The sequence below is a fragment of the Hyla sarda genome, chromosome 1, assembly GCF_029499605.1.
Source record: "Hyla sarda isolate aHylSar1 chromosome 1, aHylSar1.hap1, whole genome shotgun sequence".
Classification (NCBI taxonomy): domain Eukaryota; kingdom Metazoa; phylum Chordata; class Amphibia; order Anura; family Hylidae; genus Hyla; species Hyla sarda.
In genome coordinates, this window is record NC_079189.1 from 387196252 (window position 1) to 387218798 (window position 22547).

Here is a 22547-nt window from a genome sequence, read left to right on the forward strand (position 1 = left end):
CCACCGCTGACTATTTATAGGATAGAGGACTTATCTTAGCTACCACAGCTCCACACCTTGTTACCTGTTAATGGCCGGACTGAGCATTGCCGTCTCAGCATTCACTTTCTATATGTATTTATTGCTTAGTGTAAGCACTTCTTTGCTTTTCTGCTGTTGTACATATGTGGTACTTTGCTGCCTCCTGTATTTAACCCCTTAATAACAATGGACATAAATGTACATCATGGTGCCATGGTACTTAACGCACCATGACGTACATTTACACTGACCGCGAGCACCGCTATCAGCAGCCAGGGACCTGCCGGTAATGGTGGACATCAGCGATCGCACTGATGTCTGCCATTAACCCCTCAAGTGCTGTGATCAATACAGATGACGGCATCTGCGGCACTTAAAATGGATGTTCGGATTGCCCGCAGCACTGCCGCAGCGATCCGATCATCCAGCATGGCAGACGGAGGTCCCCTCACCTGCCTCCAGCCGTCTCCAGGGATCTTCTGCTCTGGTCTGAGATCGATGCATAGCACTAAACAGTATTAGTCCCTTTTTCCTATTTTACCCCCAAAAAACATTTAAAAAAATGAATAAACATAATTTGTATTGCTGCGTGCGTAAATATTCGAACTATCAAAATATAATTATTTATATCGTATGGTGAACGGTTTAAACGTAAAAATAAAAAAGGCCAAAATTGATGCTTTTTTGTCACATTTTATTACCCCAAAAAATTTATAAAAGTGATTAAAAAGTAAAATATAATCATTTTTACCATAAAGTGAACAGCATGAAAACAAAACCTTCCAAAACAACACAGACGGGGAACGGGTCAGGTACGGGAGCCGAGATGCGCATCGCGAGCGGGTGCGTCCCGCATCACGAATCGCATCCCGGCTGGGAGTAATATCGCAGCGCACCCGGTCAGCAGGTCTGACCGGGGCGCTGTGAATGAGAGAACGCTGCGAGCGCTCCGGGGAGGAGCGGGGACCCGGAGCGCTCGGCGTAACAGTACCCCCCCCTTGGGTCTCCCCCTCTTTTTGGAGCCTGAGAACCTGAGGATAAGACTTTTGTCCAGGATGTTGTCCTCAGGTTCCCAGGATCTCTCTTCTGGGCCACAGCCCTCCCAATCCACCAGAAACAATTTTTTCCCTCTGACCGTCTTGGAGGCCAAAATCTCCTTCACGGAGAAGACGTCAGAAGAACCGGAAACAGGAGTGGGAGAAACAAGTTTGGGAGAGAAGCGGTTAATGATGAGTGGTTTAAGGAGAGAGACATGGAAGGCATTGGGGATACGAAGAGAAGGAGGAAGAAGGAGTTTGTAAGAGACAGGGTTAATCTGGCACAAGACTTTGAAAGGACCAAGATAGCGTGGTCCCAGTTTGTAACTGGGGACACGAAAGTGGACAAATTTAGCGGAGAGCCATACCTTGTCTCCGGGAGCAAAAATGGGGGGAGTTCTTCTTTTCTTATCGGCAAATTTTTTCATCCGGGATGAAGCCTGTAAAAGAGAATTTTGGGTCTCTTTCCATATGGTGGAAAGATCACGAGTCACTTCATCCACAGCGGGCAAACCAGAGGGCAAGGGGGTAGGGAGGGGGGGAAGAGGGTGACGGCCGTACACCACGAAAAATGGGGACTTAGCAGAACACTCGGAGATTCTGAAGTTGTATGAGAATTCGGCCCATGGTAGAAGATCTGCCCAGTCATCCTGGCGGGAGGAAACAAAATGCCGTAAATAATCACCCAGGACCTGATTAATTCTTTCTACTTGCCCATTGGATTGGGGATGATAAGAAGAAGAGAAGTTTAGTTTAATCTTGAGCTGTTTACAGAGGGCTCTCCAGAATTTAGACACGAATTGGACGCCTCTATCCGAGACGATCTGCGTGGGCAAACCGTGAAGACGAAAAATGTGTACAAAAAAGTGTTTTGCCAACTGAGGCGCTGAAGGAAGACCAGGAAGAGGAATAAAATGTGCCATCTTGGAAAATCGATCAACGACCACCCAAACAACTGTGTTGCCACGGGATGGGGGTAAGTCTGTGATAAAGTCCATACCAATCAGTGACCAAGGCTGTTCGGGGACAGGCAGAGGATGAAGGAGACCAGCAGGCTTCTGGCGAGGAGTCTTATCCCGGGCACAGACAGTACAGGCCCGCACAAAATCAACAACATCCGTTTCCAGAGTCGGCCACCAATAAAAACGAGAGATGAGTTGCAAGGATTTTTTGATGCCCGCATGGCCTGCGAGGTGGGAGGAGTGTCCCCATTTGAGAATCCCGAGACGCTGGCGTGGAGAAACGAAGGTCTTCCCTGGAGGCGTTTGCCTGATGGAGGCTGGAGAAGTGGAGATCAGACAGTCCGGAGGAATGATGTGTTGCGGAGAGACCTCTACTTCAGAGGCATCAGAAGAACGAGAGAGGGCATCGGCCCTAATGTTCTTGTCAGCAGGGCGAAAATGAATTTCAAAGTTAAAACAGGAAAAGAACAACGACCACCTGGCCTGGCGAGGGTTCAGTCGTTGGGCAGACTGGAGATAGGAGAGATTCTTGTGATCAGTGTATATGATAACTGGAAATTTTGATCCCTCCAGCAGACGCCTCCATTCCTCAAGCGCCAATTTAATGGCCAGTAGTTCTCGATCCCCGATGGAGTAGTTTCTCTCCGCCGGGGAGAAGGTCCTAGAAAAAAAACCACAAGTCACAGCATGCCCGGAAGAATTTTTTTGTAGAAGGACAGCTCCAGCTCCCACTGAGGAGGCATCTACCTCCAATAGGAAGGGTTTAGATGGGTCAGGTCTGGAGAGCACGGGAGCAGAAGAAAAGGCAGACTTGAGATGTTTAAATGCGTCTTCCGCTTGTGGAGACCAGGACTTGGGATTGGCATTTTTCTTGGTTAAAGCCACGATAGGAGCCACAATAGTGGAAAAGTGTGGAATAAATTGTCTGTAATAATTGGCAAACCCCAAAAAACGTTGGATAGCACGGAGTCCGGAGGGGCGTGGCCAATCTAAGACGGCAGAGAGTTTATCTGGGTCCATTTGTAGTCCCTGGCCAGAGACCAAGTATCCTAGGAAAGGAAGAGATTGACATTCAAAGAGACATTTCTCCATTTTGGCATAAAGTTGATTGTCCCGAAGTCTCTGAAGAACCATGCGGACATGCTGGCGGTGTTCTTCTAAATTGGCAGAAAAAATCAGAATATCGTCTAGATAAACCACAACACAGGAATATAAGAGATCACGAAAAATTTCATTAACAAAGTCTTGGAAGACGGCAGGGGCGTTGCACAGGCCAAAGGGCATGACCAGATACTCAAAGTGTCCATCTCTGGTGTTAAATGCAGTCTTCCATTCGTCCCCCTCCCTGATGCGGATGAGATTATAAGCCCCCCTTAAGTCCAGTTTGGTAAAGATGTGGGCGCCTTGTAGGCGATCAAAGAGTTCCGAGATAAGAGGTAAGGGGTAGCGTTTTTTTACCGTGATTTTATTAAGTCCGCGGTAGTCAATGCAAGGGCGTAGGGAGCCATCTTTTTTGGACACAAAAAAAAATCCAGATCCGGCAGGAGAGGAGGATTTGCGGATAAACCCCTTTTTTAAATTTTCCTGGATGTACTCCGACATGGCAAGAGTCTCTGGAGCACACAGAGGATAGATTCTGCCCCGGGGTGGAGTAGTACCCGGGAGGAGGTCAATAGGACAGTCATAAGGCCTGTGAGGGGGTAAAGTCTCCGCTTGCTTCTTGCAAAAGACGTCAGCATAGTCCATATAAGCCTTAGGAAGACCGGTTACAGGGGGAACCACAGGGTCACGGCAGGGAGTACTGGGAACCGGTTTAAGACAGTCCTTGAGACAAGAAGTACCCCAGTTCTTGATTTCTCCTGTGGACCAATCAAGGGTTGGGGAATGGCGTTGAAGCCACGGTAATCCAAGAAGAATTTCAGAAGTGCAGTTAGAGAGGACCAAAAATTAAATTTTTTCGTGATGAGGTCCGATGCACATTAGGAGAGGTTCCGTGCGGTAGCGCACGGTACAGTCCAATCTTTCATTGTTAACAGAATTGATGTAGAGGGGTCTGGCGAGACTGGTCACTGGGATGTTGAACCTGTTTATGAGAGAGGCCAAAATAAAATTTCCTGCAAATCCGGAATCCAGGAAGGCCATAGCAGAGAAGGAGAGGGTAGAGGAAGATATCCGCACAGGCACAGTAAGGCGTGGAGAAGCAGAGTTGACATCAAAAACTGTCTCACCCTTGTGCGGAGTCAGCGTACGTCTTTCCAGGCGGGGAGGACGGATAGGACAATCCTTCAAGAAGTGTTCGGTACTGGCGCAGTACAGGCACAGATTCTCCATGCGGCGTCGTGTCCTCTCTTGAGGTGTCAAGCGAGACCGGTCAACTTGCATAGCCTCCACGGCGGGAGGCACAGGAACGGATTGCAGAGGACCAGAGGAGAGAGGAGCCGGGGAGAGAAACCGCCTCGTGCGAACAAAGTCCATATCCTGGCGGAGCTCCTGACGCCTTTCGGAAAAACGCATGTCAATGCGGGTGGCCAGATGAATAAGTTCATGCAGGTTAGCAGGAATTTCTCGTGCGGCCAGCACATCTTTAATGTTGCTGGATAGGCCTTTTTTAAAGGTCGCGCAGAGGGCCTCATTATTCCAGGATAATTCGGAGGCAAGAGTACGGAATTGGATGGCGTACTCGCCAACAGAAGAATTACCCTGGACCAGGTTCAACAGGGCAGTCTCAGCAGAAGAGGCTCGGGCAGGTTCCTCAAAGACACTTCGAATCTCCGTGAAGAAAGAGTGTACAGAGGCAGTGACAGGGTCATTGCGGTCCCAGAGCGGTGTGGCCCATGACAGAGCTTTCCCAGACAGAAGGCTGACTACGAAAGCCACCTTAGACCTTTCAATAGGAAACTGGTCCGACATCATCTCCAAGTGCAGGGAACATTGTGAAAGAAAGCCACGGCAAAACTTAGAGTCCCCATCAAATTTATCCGGCAAGGATAAACGTAGGCCGGAAGCGGCCACTCGCTGCGGAGGAGGTGCAGGAGCTGGCGAAGGAGATTGTTGCTGGAGTTGCGGTAATAGCTGCTGTAGCATCACGGTCAGTTGAGACAGCTGGTGGCCTTGTTGCGCTATCTGTTGCGACTGCTGGGCGACCACCGTGGTGAGGTCGGCGACAACTGGCAGTGGGACTTCAGCGGGATCCATGGCCGGATCTACTGTCACGATTCGGCTGGCTGGAGGTGGATCCTCTGTGCCAGAGAGGGATTGGCGTGGACCGTGCTGGTGGACCGGTTCTAAGTTGCTACTGGTATTCACCAGAGCCCGCCGCAAAGCGGGATGGTCTTGCAGCGGCGGTAGCAACCAGGTCGTATCCACCAGCAACGGCTCAACCTCTCTGACTGCTGAAGATAGGCGCGGTACAAGGGAGTAGACATGAGCAAGGTCGGACGTAGCAGAAGGTCAGGGCAGGCAGCAAGGATCGTAGTCAGGGGCAACGGCAGGAGGTCTGGAACACAGGCTAGGAACACTCAAGGGAACGCTTTCACTGGCACAATGGCAACAAGATCCGGCTAGGGAGTGCAGGGGAAGTGAGGAATAAATAGGGAGTGCACAGGTGAGAATACTGATTAGGCCTGCTGCGCCAATCAGTGGCGCAGCGGCCCTTTAAATGGCAGAGACCCGGCCCGCGCGCGCCCTAAGGAGCGGGGCCGCGTGCGCCGGGACAACACAGACGGAGAACGGGTCAGGTACGGGAGCCGAGATGCGCATCGCGAGCGGGCGCGTCCCGCATCGCGAATCGCATCCCGGCTGGGAGTAATATCGCAGCGCACCCGGTCAGCAGGTCTGACCGGGGCGCTGTGAATGAGAGAACGCTGCGAGCGCTCCGGGGAGGAGCGGGGACCCGGAGCGCTCGGCGTAACAGCTGTACTGTAATTGTACGGACAAAAAAGGGAGGAAGTGCCTGTGTGTGTACTACTGGCAAATACCTAAGCTCTGATCCCACCACCTAAAATGGAGATAATAAGAAATTACTGTGCACCATGAAGGGGACCCTTCGGGAGCCTAATAACAGTAGTTAGAGTCAATAAATCCCCTAGTTTCCCCTCTGAATGGTTAATACAACCAAGCATGGTAGATTATGGAATATAACCTTTTGTTATAGAATTCTTAAAGAGTAGCTATCACTCACTTAAATTTCCCTAATCCCCCTCCCCATCTGTCCCTGACACTACCTACGTCTACCCCTGTATGTAATTCAAATTCCCCATAAAAATGCCTTTTTCCAACCAGCTTCGGTAGCACAGAGTTGAGCAGTCTCCGGAGGGCACGAATTGGGCGGCCCCGGCTGGCGTGACATTATCTGAATCCTTGCCGGGGATTGCTTCCGCCCGTCTTCCTGTATGCTGCGCTCCCACTCAGGAGCGTGCATACAGGCGTTTTACAGGGCAGGGAGATATGAGGGGGTGGGGATATTAAAATTCCACGCGCCGCACGAACAATCGCTGTGCTCGCTCTCTACCTGTTTCATATACAGGCAGAGAGCGAGCTGTGCACAAGCATTTCGGACCACGCTGGACCTCGCTGCCCGGCCAGCAGTGGTCCGAACGTGCTCAAAGTAAGGGGGGTGGAAAGGATTCCTGAGCCATATAGGGTGACACCTAGTGGCCAAGTTTTCATGTGAAAAAAACAGTAAATTTTTTTTTTTTTATTAACATATATTAGAAATATGTTTAATTTAGCATAATATTTTGAATAAAAAAATTTACTTTAATGAGAGCACCCATTTAAAGAGAACCTGTTATTACTTTCATAATGCCGAAATCACGAGTCATTAGGGCAGTCCCTGAAGACTTCTACCCGACCTACCAGCCTTGATTGATAGATCTCTCCTTGTTTTTGGTTAGGTATGGGAAGAGATCTATCAATCCAGGCCGGTAGGGCAGGCAAGAGACACTGGCGCTGCCCTAATGATTTGTGGTTCCTGCAGAATGAAAATTATGTCAGAAAATGATTAACTAGAAATGAGCGAACATTTCAAAAGTTTAGTCTAGCAGGTTTACTGAACTCTGGCAAAAGGTTCCGTTTGAACCTGTACTTCACCAAGAATCCACTGTCTAAGAGCCCTAACACTGTCTAAGAGCCCTAAAATCCCCATATTTTAATGTTAGGTCACGCATGGGAGTATCTAATTACTATTGAGCTGTTTTTAAGGCAAACTTAATTTCAAAGTTTTGGCAACATTTATCTATGTTTTTTTGTTTTTCTAAATAAAAAAGTCCAAATAAACATATTTTGGTGGCTGGTGTTCATACACACAGAGGTATGGCTTTTTACAAGCTGAAAAAAAATTGGGAATTAGCAACAGGATGTGTGACCTATAAAGTATACAAAAGTCACACCAAACCCTCTATACACAGCTTTAAAAAAAAATAATATTAATATACCACAAAAAACTGTCACACTAAACTTGCAGTTTAAACAAATTGTGCGCAGTTGAAACAGATGCAGTACGTTCTCAGCAGTGCTGCTTTACTAGAATTATCATGTTCGTGTGCTCCTACTTCTGTCTGTGTTATTCAATGCTCTCTGCTCATTTCAGAAATCTTCTTTTATTTTAAAAGAAAAGTTCCCCGTTCACCACACTATATCCAATAAGTTATAGCGCGGGTGAACAGGAGACCAATGCTGGCTCTCTGACTAATGTACATATCTGCAGTCCGGCTCCCGGTCCCTCTGAAGATCGGCTTCTTACTTCTGTGAATTGCTCGCTGGAGACAGGCCCACCGGCTGGATTTGAATATTCATGGTCGCTCGTCCTGTGAGCGCTCAGTAGGCACAGGTGCTCACGTGACCTGAAACCATGAATATTCAAATCCAGCCGGCGGGCCTGCCCCCCACGCGTAATTTACAGAATAAAGAAGCTGCTCTTCAGAGGGACCAGGCACCGGATTGCAGGTACGTATATTAGACGGAGAGCCCACATCGGTCCCCTGTTCACTCGCACTATAACCCGGTATATTGGGTTTAGTGTGGGTGAACAGGTGACCGTTTTCCTTTAAAAACTTTTTTTATTTTTTTTTATTTTATGGTGTTAAGGTTGTTACTTAGCTAGTAAGAATTAGTGCTTTTGAAACTCATGTACAAAACATCTTATTAACCCCTTAAAGGGGTACTCCGGTGAAAACCTTTTTTCTTTTAAATCAACTAGTGGCAGAAAGTTAAACATATTTGTAAATGACTTCTATTAAAAAATCTTAATCCTTCCTGTACTTATTAGCTGCTGAATACTACAGAGGAAATTCTTTTCTTTTTGGAATGCTCTCTGATGACATCACGACCACAGTTCTCTCTGCTGACGTTATTATAATAATAATAACGCTTTATTTATTGTTGTCCTTAGTGGGATTTGAACCCAAGTCCCCAGTGCTGCAAGGCAGCAGTGCTAACCACTGAGCCACCATGCTGCCCTTAGCATGCATCTGCTGTGCATCTGCTGTGCATCTGCTGTGCATGGTTGCTAAAATGGACAGAGATGTCAGCAGAGAGCACTGTGTTCGTGATGTCATCAGTGTTCCAAAAAGAAAGGAATTTACTCTGTAGCATTCAGCAGCTAATAAGTACTGGAAGGATTAAGATTTTTTAACAGAAGTAATTTACAAATATGTTTAACTTTCTGCCACCAGTTGATTTAAAAGAAAAAAGGTTTTCACCGGAGTACCCCTTTAAGGACCAGGCCAATTTTTGTTTTTGCATCACCAATTATGACATCAATCATTTTATAACAAAATCTATACCGAAACCCCCCAAAAATATTTGAAGGTTAAATTGAAAAAAAAAAAAAAAAACATCATTTTGTTTTGTTTTGGTTTTATTTTATTTTACTACTTTCAAAAATTTTTAACTACTTGAATTCAAAATTGGCCTCTTCTGACCTATATAACTTTTTATTTTTCTGCATACATGGCTATATGAGGTCTCATTTTTTGCTGCGTGATCTGTAATTTTTATTGGTCCAATTTTTATTTTGATGGGACTTTTTGATCGCTTTTTATACATTTTTTATGGTATACAAAGTGACCACTTGTTTTTTTCTTTACATGCATGCCATTGACCGTGCGGTTTAACTAACCTCATATTTTCATAGTACGGACATTAATGCATGCAATGGTACAATATTTGATTATGTTTTTTTTTTATTACATTGTTTTATTTAAAAAAAATAGGAAAGGGGGGGACTCAAACCTTTATTACAAAGGGGTTAATTCACTTTTATTATCTTTTTTGTACAATTTGTTTTTTAGTCCCCACATATGCTATAACATGTAATCTTACGGTTGCATACACTGTTCAATGCTATGCCCTAGCATAGCATTGATCAGTGTTATCAGTGTTCTGCTGCTCTAGTCTGCCATGGCTGGCCAGAGCCTCATAGCATCGATTGGATGGTCAGGATGCAGGTAAGGGACCTCCTACTGTCCACTCTGATCTGTCCACTTTGCTTGCGACATCTAAAGGGTTAATGCCAGGCATCTGCCCAACTGGCGATGTATATACTGAGTACTGTAGTTGTCTAAATCCTAATATTTTGGAATTCATTTTGAGTAAATCCAATCAGGAGCAGGCACTCCTTTTAAAAAACAGGAGCCCCTGAACCTGTACACTGAGTGGTAAGGCATAAAATGTATGCTCAGTTACATTATCTGTTTTGGATGCAGAGCTCCTGACCCAGCAAATGTACAGCAAGGTTGTAGTTTAAAAAAATCCTTACTTTCTTGATCCCATGGTGATTCCATGAAGAAGGTCATGGTGGTTGCCCTCAACAAGTGACTGGCACATGACCACTGCAGCCAATCAGTGACCTTTGCTGTTACATGTGCTACTATAAGCTTTGATGCAACTAGTGATTTTTCGGCCTTCAGAGAATCTTTGTTGGATCATTGTAGAATTGAGAAGGTGAATAAGGATTCCCTTAACAAAATTTTATGCAAAAAAAATGTTATTACATTTTTGGCTATATATGCTAGGTGATGCATTTTGAACCTGGCCCAGCAGATATTAACTAGGGTAGCCCATAATGCCTTGCAATAATATGCCCATGGCAATAAACCTTTGTAGTTCCATCAATCTAATATTACAGACTTTAACATTACACAAAATCAAAAAATCTGATCTTTATAAATTGTTACACTCTCTAATCTCGAACCCAGGATCTATATCAACTCAAATAACCAAGCTCATAAGAAAGAAAAAATAAGGGTGTTTCTTGACTCAGTCTGTCATATAATCATAGAAAAAAATTGTATTCTCAGCTCACCACCCCTAGGACAGCATTCAAATTGATGTGTAGATATTCAGCAGGTCTGTAGATATCGGGAGCACGGAGGCAGTGCGCTGTATTCCGTATATGCACTGAGAGACGAAGAGAGGAAGGATCCAGCTCACCGATGAAAAAATTTAAACTTAACTTTTACTGTTCCGGATTAAAACATGTTAGGCAAAAATTGAAAGAAAAGTGACAGTGCGTTAAAAGCAAGTTGCCGACGCGTTTCGGACTCTACATGAGTCCTTAATCAGTGTTACAGTTAATGAGAGATTTGATGGCAAAAGATTTCTTAGTAGCACATTTTCCTCATGTGCTACTAAGAAATCTTTTGCCATCAAATCTCTCATTAACTGTAACACTGACCACGTTATTTACCTGGCCACTTGTAAGGAATGCCAGTTACAGTACGTGGGTTGTACCACACGCAAGCTCAAATTGAGAGTTGCGGAACACATACGATATTTACAATATCCAGCACTGGATGTGGGGAATAGATCCACGTCTGGTCTGTCTAAGCATATACGAGACAAACACAGTGGAAATGCATTTTGCATCTCTATTGTAGGGATAGAGAAAGTGAGGATACCCCGACGTGGGGAGATTGGTCCAAACTGGTCTTCTCAAGAGAAGCCTATGGGATTTTGCAATTGGATTCTCGTGTACCCAGAGGTCTTAATCATCGCAATGATCTAATGTATATATACTAATTTGTTAAGCTTAGATACTCTAGGTACATGGTGCATTATGTGAGCTTATTGATTCGGATAATTATGGAACATATCCAATTTCTCCTCTATTATGTAAACATCTATTATTTTGTGTGCATTGGGTTGAGCAAGGGGAGATGGAGCAACAATGTGTTATATCAGGTTATGTATGTATTGCCGTTTATATACTCATAAACTTGTTTCTCCATGCACCCTCGTTCATATATTTACGCAATGCACATGTCATGTTGCTATGGGATACGGCAGTGAGCGCTATCGGCACTTGACCGGCAATCAATCCAATCCGGATATTCTATTTTGTCCGGTCATGTGATGATCCCATGTTTTCGCTTAACATGTTTTAATTCGAAACAGTAAAAGTTAAGTTTTAATTTTTTCATCGGTGAGCTGGATCCTTCCTCTCTTCGTCTCTCAGTGTCATATAATCAGATGGGAGATTTGCATGTACCATTTTTGACAAAATAAATGATGGATATTATCAGCTCCTACCCTTGATGGAGATCCTTACTTCCTTTCTTAAAGAAGAACTCTGGGAATTTTTGCATATTCTGTATAGTGCAGCATGGGCTATTACAAGATAATGTAAAGTGCTGTGGCCAGATGTTAATAGAGCTGAGAGTCAAAAGGAAATATATTGCTCAAAAAATAAAGGAAACACTTAAACAACACAATGTAACTCCAAGTCTATCACACTTCTGTGAAATCACACTGTCCACTCAGGAAGCAACACTGATTGACAATCAATTTCACATGTTGTTGTGGAAATGGAACAGAAAACACATGGAAATTATAGGCAATTTGCAAGACACCTCAATAAAGGAGTGGTTCTGCAGGTGGTGACGTGGAGGAGGGAGCAGGAGGGCAACAACCCAGCAGCAGGACCGCTACCTCCGCCTTTGTGCCAGGAGGAACAGGAGAAGAAGTTCCAGAGCCCTGCAAAATTACCTCCAGCAGGCCACAAATGTGCATGTGTCCACTCAAACGATCAGAAACAAACTCCATGAGGGTGGTATGAGGGCCCGACGTCCACAGGTGGGGGTTGTGCAGGACGTTTTGCATTTGCCAGAGAACACCAAGATTGGCAAATTCACCACTGGCGCCCTGTGCTCTTCACAGATGAAAGCAGGTTCACACTGAGCACATATGACAGACATGACAGAGTCTGAAGACACCATGGAGAACATTCTGCTGCCAGCATGACCAGTTTGGCAGTGGGTCAGTAATGGTGTGGGGTGGGGCATTTCTTTGGGGGGCCGTACAGCCCTCCATGTGCTTGCCAGAGGTAGCCTGACTGCCATTAGGTACCGAGATGAGATCCTCAGACCCCTTGTGAGACCATATGCTGGTGCGGTTGGCCCTGGATTCCTCCTAATGCAAGACAGTGCTAGACCTCATGTGGCTGGAATGTGTCAGCAGTTCCTGCAAGAGAAAGGCATTGATGCTATGGACTGGCAGCCCGTTCCCCAGACCTGAATACGATTGAGCATATCTGGGGCATCATGTCTCACTCCATCCACCAATGCCACGTTGCACCACAGACTGTCCAGGAGTTGGTGGATGCTTTAGTCCAGGTCTGAGAGGACATCCCTCAGGAGACCATCCGCCACCTCATCAGGAGTATGCCCAGGTGTTGTAGGGAGGTCATAGGGGCACGTGGAGGCCACACACTCTACTGAGCCTCATTTTGACTTGTTTTAAGGACATTACATCAAAGTTGGATCAGCCTGTAGTGTGGTTTTCCACTTTGATTTTGAGTGTGACTCCATATCCAGACCTCCATGGGTTGATAAATTTGATTTCCATTGATAATTTTTGTGTGACTTTGTTGTCAGTACATTCAACTATGTAAAGACGAAAGTATTTCATATGATTAGTTCATTCATTCAGATCTAGGGTGTGTTATCTTAGTGTTCCCTTAATTTTTTTGAGCAGTGTATAAAATGTCATGCCTACATGGTGTTCATTTGTGGCATTTTTAATCATTAGTAATGTTTTCTGACTCATTTGAATTTTTTCAAAATCTCAACATAAACCTCTAAAGGTTGAAAAAAAAAGACAGAAAAAAATGTGTACATGAATGTCAGCATTTATTTCTGGTGTTTTCTCCACATTAAGAGCAATTCTTGAATCACATGGCAAAATAATCACATGACATGAGTAATTAAAAATAAGAAAAAAAAAAGTCAGGTGGAAAATGCCACATAAAAAATGCCTATACTAGTAAACACTAATTTGGGGGGAAAAAGCTTCACAAAAAATGTATTATGGAGAACAAAAAAATAAAAATAAAAATACTAAACAAACTTACAATTTTGCAGACCTTACTGGCAAATCATTGCTAGTCAGTTGGATACTTTATTCTCCCTTGCTGTTTCCAGTTCCATGTCCCTTATGTTAATATATGGTGTAGAGTCTGAGAATCTACACCTGCAGCGGGTTCTCCTTAAAGGGGTACTCCACCCCTAGACATCTTATCCCGTATCCAAAGGATAGGGGATAAGCTGTCTGATCACGGAGGTCCCGCTACTGGGACCAAATGCAATCTCTGCTGGGGCACCGCAGTCATCAGGTGCACGGAGCGAACTTTGCTCCATGCCTGATGACTAGCGAAGCGGCACTGACATCCCAGCCATGTCTCCCTCACGGCCACCATGCCCCTCACATAGACTTGCATTGAGGGGGCGTAGCTGTGACATCATGAGGGGGCATGGCCATGACGTCACAAGCCTTCGGTGCCGCAGCTGGCATTCTAAACGAATCCTAAGTGCTGCATGGAGATTGCGGGGGTTCCCAGTGGCAGGACCCCTGCGATCAGACATCTTATCCCCTATAATTTGGATAGGGGATAAGATGGGCGGAGTACACCTTTAAGAACAATGATAGCAAGAAACCTGTCAATTATAAGCAGGGGGCGGCACTGAGATAGAGATGGCACATTTTACTTTTTTAGCTCAAGATGAGCTTAGACACACACAGTTTATTTTCTCAGACAAACCCTTTAACACTATTACATTGCAACACAAGCTTACAACTTTTTCTGATGGTTTATTAATAGTTATTACAAATCCAATTACAGCTTTGTCAGCTACAGAAGAACTATTACACCATTTTTTCTTTACTCTTGTGGCATCGTTTTTACCACATGGTTTGGTTGCAAAACATTAGTGAAAGCTAAAATTCTTCCCCAAATACTATATTATATACAAACTCTTCCTATTTAGATCCTCGATTTCTTTTTTTTTCTTTAACAATTATAAAAAAAACTGTATTTAATATTTTTTAACCCTTTCAATTTGTATCCTTTATGAGTGCTTGTAGGACCAATTGCACTTAAAAAAAAAAAGTTTATCACAAAAAAAAAAAAAATTTTTTTTACAGAGGGGGTTGTTTCTATACAGTGCACTTTACAGTTAAGATACAGTATTATCTTTCTTAGTGCAAATTTCTAGCTCTGCTCACCACCTTATGGGAAATCCACACAACCTGTGTGCGGATGTGCCGATCCTGCCTTCGGTCAGGTAATAATATGCAAAAAAGACGCATCGTCCAGCACTCGGGATGCGGTAAAAGAAGTTTTTCTTTATTCAAGGATCATCAGACAATAGTCACAGACAGAGAAAAAGCATCTGACGCGTTTCGCACTTGCGTGCTTAACCACGCAAGTGCGAAATGCGTAAGGCACTTTTTCTCTGTCTGTGACTATTGTCTGATGATCCTTGAATAAAGAAAAACTTTTTTTACCGCATCCCGAGTGCTGGACGATGCGTCTTTTTTGCAAAGTATTATCTTTATTCTATTGGTCAATACAGTTACAACAATGCTCAATTAATATAGTTTTTTTTTTACTTTCCTACTTTTTTTTTAACTTTTTGTATGAAAATGAGTATGCTTAAACTTGTCCTGACCTCTATCACTCTTATGTTTTTCCTTTTATTTTTATTTTGTCTATCATCTAAGCTGGTTGGGACCCCACTATTATTCTGTGTAGGTCACAATCAACCCCCTAATGCTCATCAGCCCCAGTAATTTTTCCTTTTAAATTCCATAATCAACTTTGATCACAGAACTGAAAGGGTTTACGCCAGGCATCAGCATGATCACAGGTTCCCAGCACTTGTAGTGAGTCTTGGCTGCTGATAACAGCTGTTTGTCACCTTCTATGAAGCAATTACATCTTTGTGTGTGTGTTAAAACTGCAGGACATAGTTTTACAACCTGTTACATTAACGCATTCCCACCCATGGAGTAATTATACAGAATATTGTTGTTATTGATAGGTGTGCACTGTATTTTAGCATATACACTTTTATCTCCTTTTGCTTTGTATATGGGTATGGGGATGTACTGCTTTGCACCCTGATATGTACACTATACTATAATATAGAGGTTGAGCCCCCTGTTTTTGTGTTTGGTTGACTTGAGAAGACTATCTAATGGTTAACTTCACCAAATCAAACCTATGCAGTATTTAATAAGGGAGAAAATTAAAATCTCCTGCACCATAATAAAACTGGTTTACATGTCTTGCACCATATTTTAACTTTTTTTTTACAATCATAAGCTGTTTTTTATTATCTTCTCCAATGTCTCTAACATTGATGTTCTCAAAATGCAGCAACATACAGGAAAACTATCACAAATTATCACCAGAGGGTAATACACCCCCAATGGAGTTACATGAATTGTTTTCTTCAGAAATTCTGTTTGCATTTGCAATATCTTTAATCCCCCTCTGTTGGAAACAATAGGATGCACCACCTAAGGCTTCATAGATTAACAACTTTGATTATCTATACTCATAACTAAAACTTACTCATTGGGAGTCCAGCACACACTCTCCAAATTTATTAAAATACATGAAAATATTATAATATTCCAGAGAGGTCTTAAGTTCCACTGCCCTAAGCCCTAAGTGTTTGCACATTATTTTATAACTTTGAATACAAGTTGCTTTCCTCACTATTTCAATATACCAGGGATCTTAAATACTTTGCTTTTGAAATAACTGGACACCATAGGACCTTAAAGGGGTACTCCAGTGGAAAACAAATGTTTTCAAAGCAACATGTGCTAGAAGGTTAAACAGAATTATTATTCCAGTACTGCTGTATGCTCCACATTAAGTTCTTTTATTTTTTCATTTATTTTCTGTATGACCACAGTGCTCTCTGCTGACACATCTGTCCGTGTCAGGAGCTGTCCAGAGCAGGAGCAAATTCCCATAGCAAACCTCTCTTTCTCTGAACAGTTCCTGACACAGACAGAGGTGTCAGCAGAGAGTAGTGTAGTCAGGCTGGAAAGAATTACACAACTTCCTTTGGAGCATAGAGCAGCTGATAAGTACTGGAAGGATTAAGATTTTTAAGTAGAAACTTTCTGGCACCAGTTGATTTGAAAACCTTCCCCCCCACACACACACACCAGAATGCCCCTTTAACCATATGGCCCTCTACTGTAGCTCTCATGAATCAGAAATATAAAATGTTCCACAGTAGGTCTTGTCCACCGCAATCCAAGTGATTATCCCCCATTTGATTTCAGAATCCCAAAAGGGATAATTTTGCCTAAAAACACTGCCATGAACAATGAGTGTTATCTAAACAAGAGCAATTAGTTCAAACAATCCATGAGAAATTTAGTGATGGACAATGTTTATCCAGCACACTGGAGCACTATGCCAAAAGCCAAAAGTGATATATAACTGGCTTAGTGAACAAAATATTAAAAATTTTCGCCCCATGGCCAGGAAACTCTCCAGACATTAATCTCATGAAGAACCTGTAGTCAATTCTCAAAAAGCGGGTGGACAAACAAAAACGCATACATTGTAATAAACTCCAAGTACTGATTAGGCAACAATGATTTATTTTCAGTCAGGATGAAGCTAATATCCAGTATGTCAGGGTGAATAGCAGAAGTCTTGAAAGAGAAGGGTCACCACTGTAAATATTAAAGAGTAGCTATCACTAAATTAAATTTCCCTATTCCCCCTCCCCATCTGTCCCTGACACTAACTACATCTATCCCTGTCTTTATTTTCCCCCAAATCCTCATAAAATTACCTTTTTTTCAACAGCTTTAACAAGTGGAGTACAACATACTCCACTTGTTAAAAAAAAAAAAGCAGAAAAGCAGGATATAGTAATATATTTAGATAGCAACAATACCTCCACAAACAAAATGTCTTGGTTTCTCATAATTGACACTCTGTGCAGTTGACCATCTGCCAGGTTTTTAGAATTGATGGTAAAAACATCAGGATCGTGATAATAATTCAGTTTGTACCTTATTTGTAAGCTTCCTAAAAAAAAAAAAAAAAAAGAAAGGAAAACAAAGAGGCAAGAAATTAGACATATGTAAAGCATTATGTTACATCCCCCATGAGTTAATTTAAAGTCTCCTGTAAGATGAAAACATAAGTCATAATCTGACAGAGAGATTGGGAGCTTTGGGAACCCAAAACAATAAAGGGGTACTCCGCCCCTAGACATCTTATTCAATATCCAAAGTCCTGGAAGGATTTAGATTTTTAAATAGAAGTCATTTACTAATCTGTTTAACTTTCTGACATCAGTTGATAAAAATAAAAAAAAAGAAATAATGTTTTCCAGCGGAGTACCCCTTTATCACCTGAAAACTTGTGTGAAAAAGTCACAATGTTTTTGTGCAATACTGAGTGTATATTTACCCTAAACTATTCACACATTTTTGTGTGATAATCTTTTTTTGTCTGTTTAAAATGATATATGTATTACATTACATAACCTTAGACTTAAATCATCTCATTACACTAAACAAAGCATAGCAGCACCCTGCAGGCAAGGGGAGTTTTTTCTCTCACTCCTATAACATATATTAAAGCTTTCCATGGATAGTACTCAAGAACAGAGATAAAACTCCTAATTTATGATCAAAAATCATAAAATGTTATGCGCCCACCAGGTGGTAGATTAAAGACAGCCCATGGGAAAATGACAATGAACTACAATCAATACACTGCAACTGGACAATTTATAGCTCATACATCTTATACACATATTATGTCAGGATTATGTGAAAGTTGTATTATCACTGAGAGACACAGAACAATAATCCTGCAGGTATGATATTTTTAATGGCTAATAAAAATAAATGATGTAAACACCAAGCTTTTGAGCCAACTTAGGTCTTGTCATCAGGCATGGTATAACAAAGTGTCTGAAGAAACACACATACAAACACATACATATATGATGAATTGACACTTTCTTACAGACACCCATCTGGTAGCATTTTGGATCTTCTTGGGCATATAGAAGTACCAAAATTAATTTTGTCATTGATTCCCCTTGGTATTTAAGTTGTTTTGCAGGCATTTTGGCCCATGTGGATAGGATAGCTTCTAAGTGTTAGAGCAATTTAGATGGAGGTACTGACATGCTCGGAATAGTCCATTCTATCCCAGAGATTATCTATAGGATTATGATATTGAGATTGTGAAGGCCAGAGAAGCTAGAAAAACAATCCATGACTAACTTGCTCACGTGATTTAATGCGGCACTTCAGTGTCCTGTGTCTATTTTCCATACAGGGAAGCTTTTATCATGAAAGGAATGGTGTTTCCAATAAAGTGGTCATTCAATGTGTCATTTATGTGTAATACACAAAACAGCATGTAAAATAATTAAGAAAAAAAGTAAACAGAATGATCTTATATACGAAACAGAATTTTTATTTTAGTATAATGCTGTAAATTTAGATCTGGACTTTGAGACTGGGGGAGAACAAATGTGGTTTAGTTCTTAGACGGTTTTAACCTTGACTAGACAGTTTACAAGTGCTCAATATTTTAAACAGGGTATATATATATATATTAACAATGCAGGGGCATAGCTAAATGTTCATAGGCCCCGATGCAAAAATCAGCTTGGACACCCCCTCCCATCTATTGTCTTAAGGATATGCTATCTCCAATACATATATCCTTTTCTTCATGAGGATGTGAGCGGTTTCTAGCAGTGGCTTTTCACTCCTCTCTCCATTTCCCATACATTAATTCTCATGCAGAATCAATGGAGAGCTCAGTACAGGCCACACCAAGCTTATGTATCTATGCGTTCCCCTGACTTTATGGGCCCATTTTCAGCTGAGACCTCGGTGATTCCTATTACTATACAACTTAGCTTAGGCAATTTTAAAATCTGGCACATTAGTTTTGTTAGCCGAAGTTGTAGACTACTTTTGACCTCTTCAGGATGCCGGGCGTATGCCTATGGGAATTCCGGTCCCCGCCGCTAGCCTGTTGGGGACTGGACCGGGATGCCTGCTGAAATCATTCAGCAGGCCCCCAGGCCCTCCCCCCCCCCCCCCCCCCATGTCAGCGATCGCAGAAAATCGCATGTCAATTCAGACATGCGATTTTCTGCTATTCCGGGCTTATCGGGTCTCTGGTGACCCAATCACCCGGAAAATATGGATGATCAAAGCTGTCAGTGACAGCCCCGATCATCCTGAGGGACAGGAGCAAGGTTGCAGTGCTGTGATCTCATCCTATCCCCTGCCATTGGTCAGAACTGATTCTGACCAATGTCAGCGCAGGACAGTGGGTTGCCATGGCAACTCCCCCGTTCTGCCCACCCCTGGATGTCGTGGGGTACGTGGGGAGAAGATGCGTGGGGACCCCAGATTATCGCTGGAGATAGGCACAGGTAGGGAAACTATGGTGGGGGGGGGGGGGATGAAAGCGAAAGTAAAGTGATCTTTACTGTGGCAACCACTAGGAAGGCCGAACTGCAACTCCCAGCATGCCCAGACAGCCAAAGGCTGTCTGGGCATGCTGGGAGTTGTAGTTTTGCAACATCTGGAGGGTCACAGTTTGGAGACCACTGTTACAGTGGTGCCCAAACGGTAGCCCTCCAGATGTTGCCAAACTACAACTCTCAGCATGCCTAGACTGCCCAGGCATGCTGGGAGTTGTAGTTCTGTAACATCTGTCGCTTCAGATTTTGCAATTTTCATGACATTTTTGAAAATTACTGCTCTACTTTGAAGCCCTCAAATTTTTTCAAAAAGCTAAAATATGTCCATTTTATGATGCCAACATAAAGTGGACATATTGTATTTGCGAATAAAAATAACATTTATTGGGAATATCCATTTTCCTTACAAGTAGAGAGCTTCAAAATTAGAAAAATGCTAAATTTTCAAAATTTTCATGAAATTTGGGAATTTTTCACCAAAAAAGGATGCAAGTAACGCCGAAAATTTACCACCAAAATAAAGTGGAATATGTCACGAAAAAACATTCTCAGAATCAGAATATTCGGTAAAAGCGTTTTTGAGTTATTAAAGGGGTACTCCGGTGAAAAACTTTTTTTTTTTAAATCAACTGGTGCCAGAAAGTTAAACAGATTTGTAAATTACTTCTATAAAAAAAATCTTAATCCTTCCTGTACTTATTAGCTGCTGAATTCTACAGTGGAAATTCGTTTACGTTTGAAACACAGAGCTGTCTGCTGACATCATGAGCACAGTGCTCTCTGCTGACATCTCTGTCCATTTTATGAACTGTCAAGAACAGCATATGTTTGCTATGGGGATTTCCTTTTACCCTGGACAGTTCCTAAAATGGACAGAGATGTCAGCAGAGAGCACTGTGCTCATGATGTCAGCAGACAGCTTTGTGTTTCAAACGGAAACAAATTTCCACTGTAGTATTCAACAGCTAATAAGTACAGGAAGGATTAAGATTTTTTAATAGAAGTAATTTACAAATATGTTTAACTTTCTGGCACCAGTTGATTTAAAAAAAAAAAAAAGTTTTTCACCGGAGTACCCCTTTAACCCCTTAAGGACGCAGGACGTATATTTACGTCCTGCACCGGCTCCCGCGATATGAAGCGGAATCGCGCCGTGATCCCGCATCATATCGTGTCGGTCCCGGCGCTCATCAACGGCCGGGACCCCCGGCTAATACCACACATCGACGATCGCGGCGATGTGTGGTATTAACCCTTTAAAAGCGGCGGTCAAAGCTGACCGCCACTTCTAAAGTGAAAGTGAAAGTGACCCGGCTGCTCAGTCGGGCTGTTCGGGACCGCCGCGGTGAAATCGCGGCATCCCGAACAGCTGACCGGACACCGGGAGGGCCCTTACCTGCCTCCTCGGTGTCAGATCGGCGAATGACTGTTCCGTGCCTGAGATCCAGACAGGAGCAGTCAAGCGCCGATAACACTGATCACAGGCGTGTTAATACACGCCTGTGATCAGGATGAGAGATCAGTGTGTGGAGTGTTATAGGTCCCTATGGGACCTATAACACTGTAAAAAAAATGTAAAAAAAAGTGTTAATAAAGGTCATTTATCCCCTTCCCTAATAAAAGTTTGAATCACCCCCCTTTTCCCATAAAAAAAATAAAACAGTGTAAAAAAATAAATAAATAAACATATGTGGTATTGCCGCGTGCGTAAATGTCCGAACTATAAAAATATATAATTAATTAAACCGCACGGTCAATGGCGTACGCGCAAAACAATTCCAAAGTCCAAAAAAGCGTATTTTGGTCACTTTTTATACCATAAAAAAATTAATAAAAAGTGATCAAAAGTCCGATCAAAACAAAAATCATATCGATAAAAACTTCAGATCACGGTGCAAAAAATGAGTCCTCATACCGCCCTGTACATGGAAAAATAAAAAAGTTATAGGGGTCAGAAGATGACATTTTTAAATGTATAAATTTTCCTGCATGTAGTTATGATTTTTTCCAGAAGTGCGACAAAATCAAACCTATATAAGTAGGGTATCATTTTAACCGTATGGACCTACAGAATAATGATAAAGTGTAATTTTTACCGAAATATGCACTGCGTAGAAACGAAAGCCCCCAAAATTTACAAAATGGCGTTTTTTTTTTTCGATTTTGTCGCACAATGATTTTTTTTACCGTTTCGAGGTGCATTTTTGGGTAAAATGACTAATGTCACTGCAAAGTAGAATTGGCAACACAAAAAATAAGCCATAATATGGATTTTTAGGTGGAAAATTGAAAGGGTTATGATTTTTAAAAGGTAAGGAGGAAAAAACGAAAGTGCAAAAACGGAAAAACCCTGAGTCCTTAAGGGGTTAATTCGTAAAGCGACGGTGGTCAGTATTGTGAAAAAGGGCTCAGTTCTTAAGGTGAAAAAGGGTTGCGTCCTTAAGGGGTTCAATTGGCTTATTGTTAAGCAAAAATGTATGCCAAAAAGTATTGTGTGTTTTGGCACTTGTAAACCACTCCCCTTTTGCGTAAGCCACACCCGTTTTTTCAAAGCTCCACCACCTTGTTGAGCATGACACAAAACTCAATGTTCTCGTCAAATTTTTTTTCTAAAAGTCTGCACCAATAATACATGGTATTATACAACCAAATAATATGCACCCACTAAGCTTGAAAATTATATGATATCATGCCTGGGATAAACATATACTGTATCTATCCTATGATAAGAAAAAAATAAAAAAAAA

The 22547-nt window shown here is 42.5% G+C and overlaps 1 protein-coding gene across 3 annotated transcripts in view; it reads right to left on the minus strand.

The window, feature by feature from the left end:
- CNTNAP4 (contactin associated protein family member 4) overlaps positions 1-22547 on the minus strand; it is a 401947-nt gene that overhangs the window by 25560 nt on the left and 353840 nt on the right. For all 3 annotated transcript variants that reach the window (XM_056525258.1, XM_056525251.1, XM_056525242.1), the window contains exon 20: positions 17230-17363. In XM_056525258.1, the coding sequence (XP_056381233.1) occupies positions 17230-17363 (134 nt within the window). The remainder of the gene's footprint in view (positions 1-17229; positions 17364-22547) is intronic.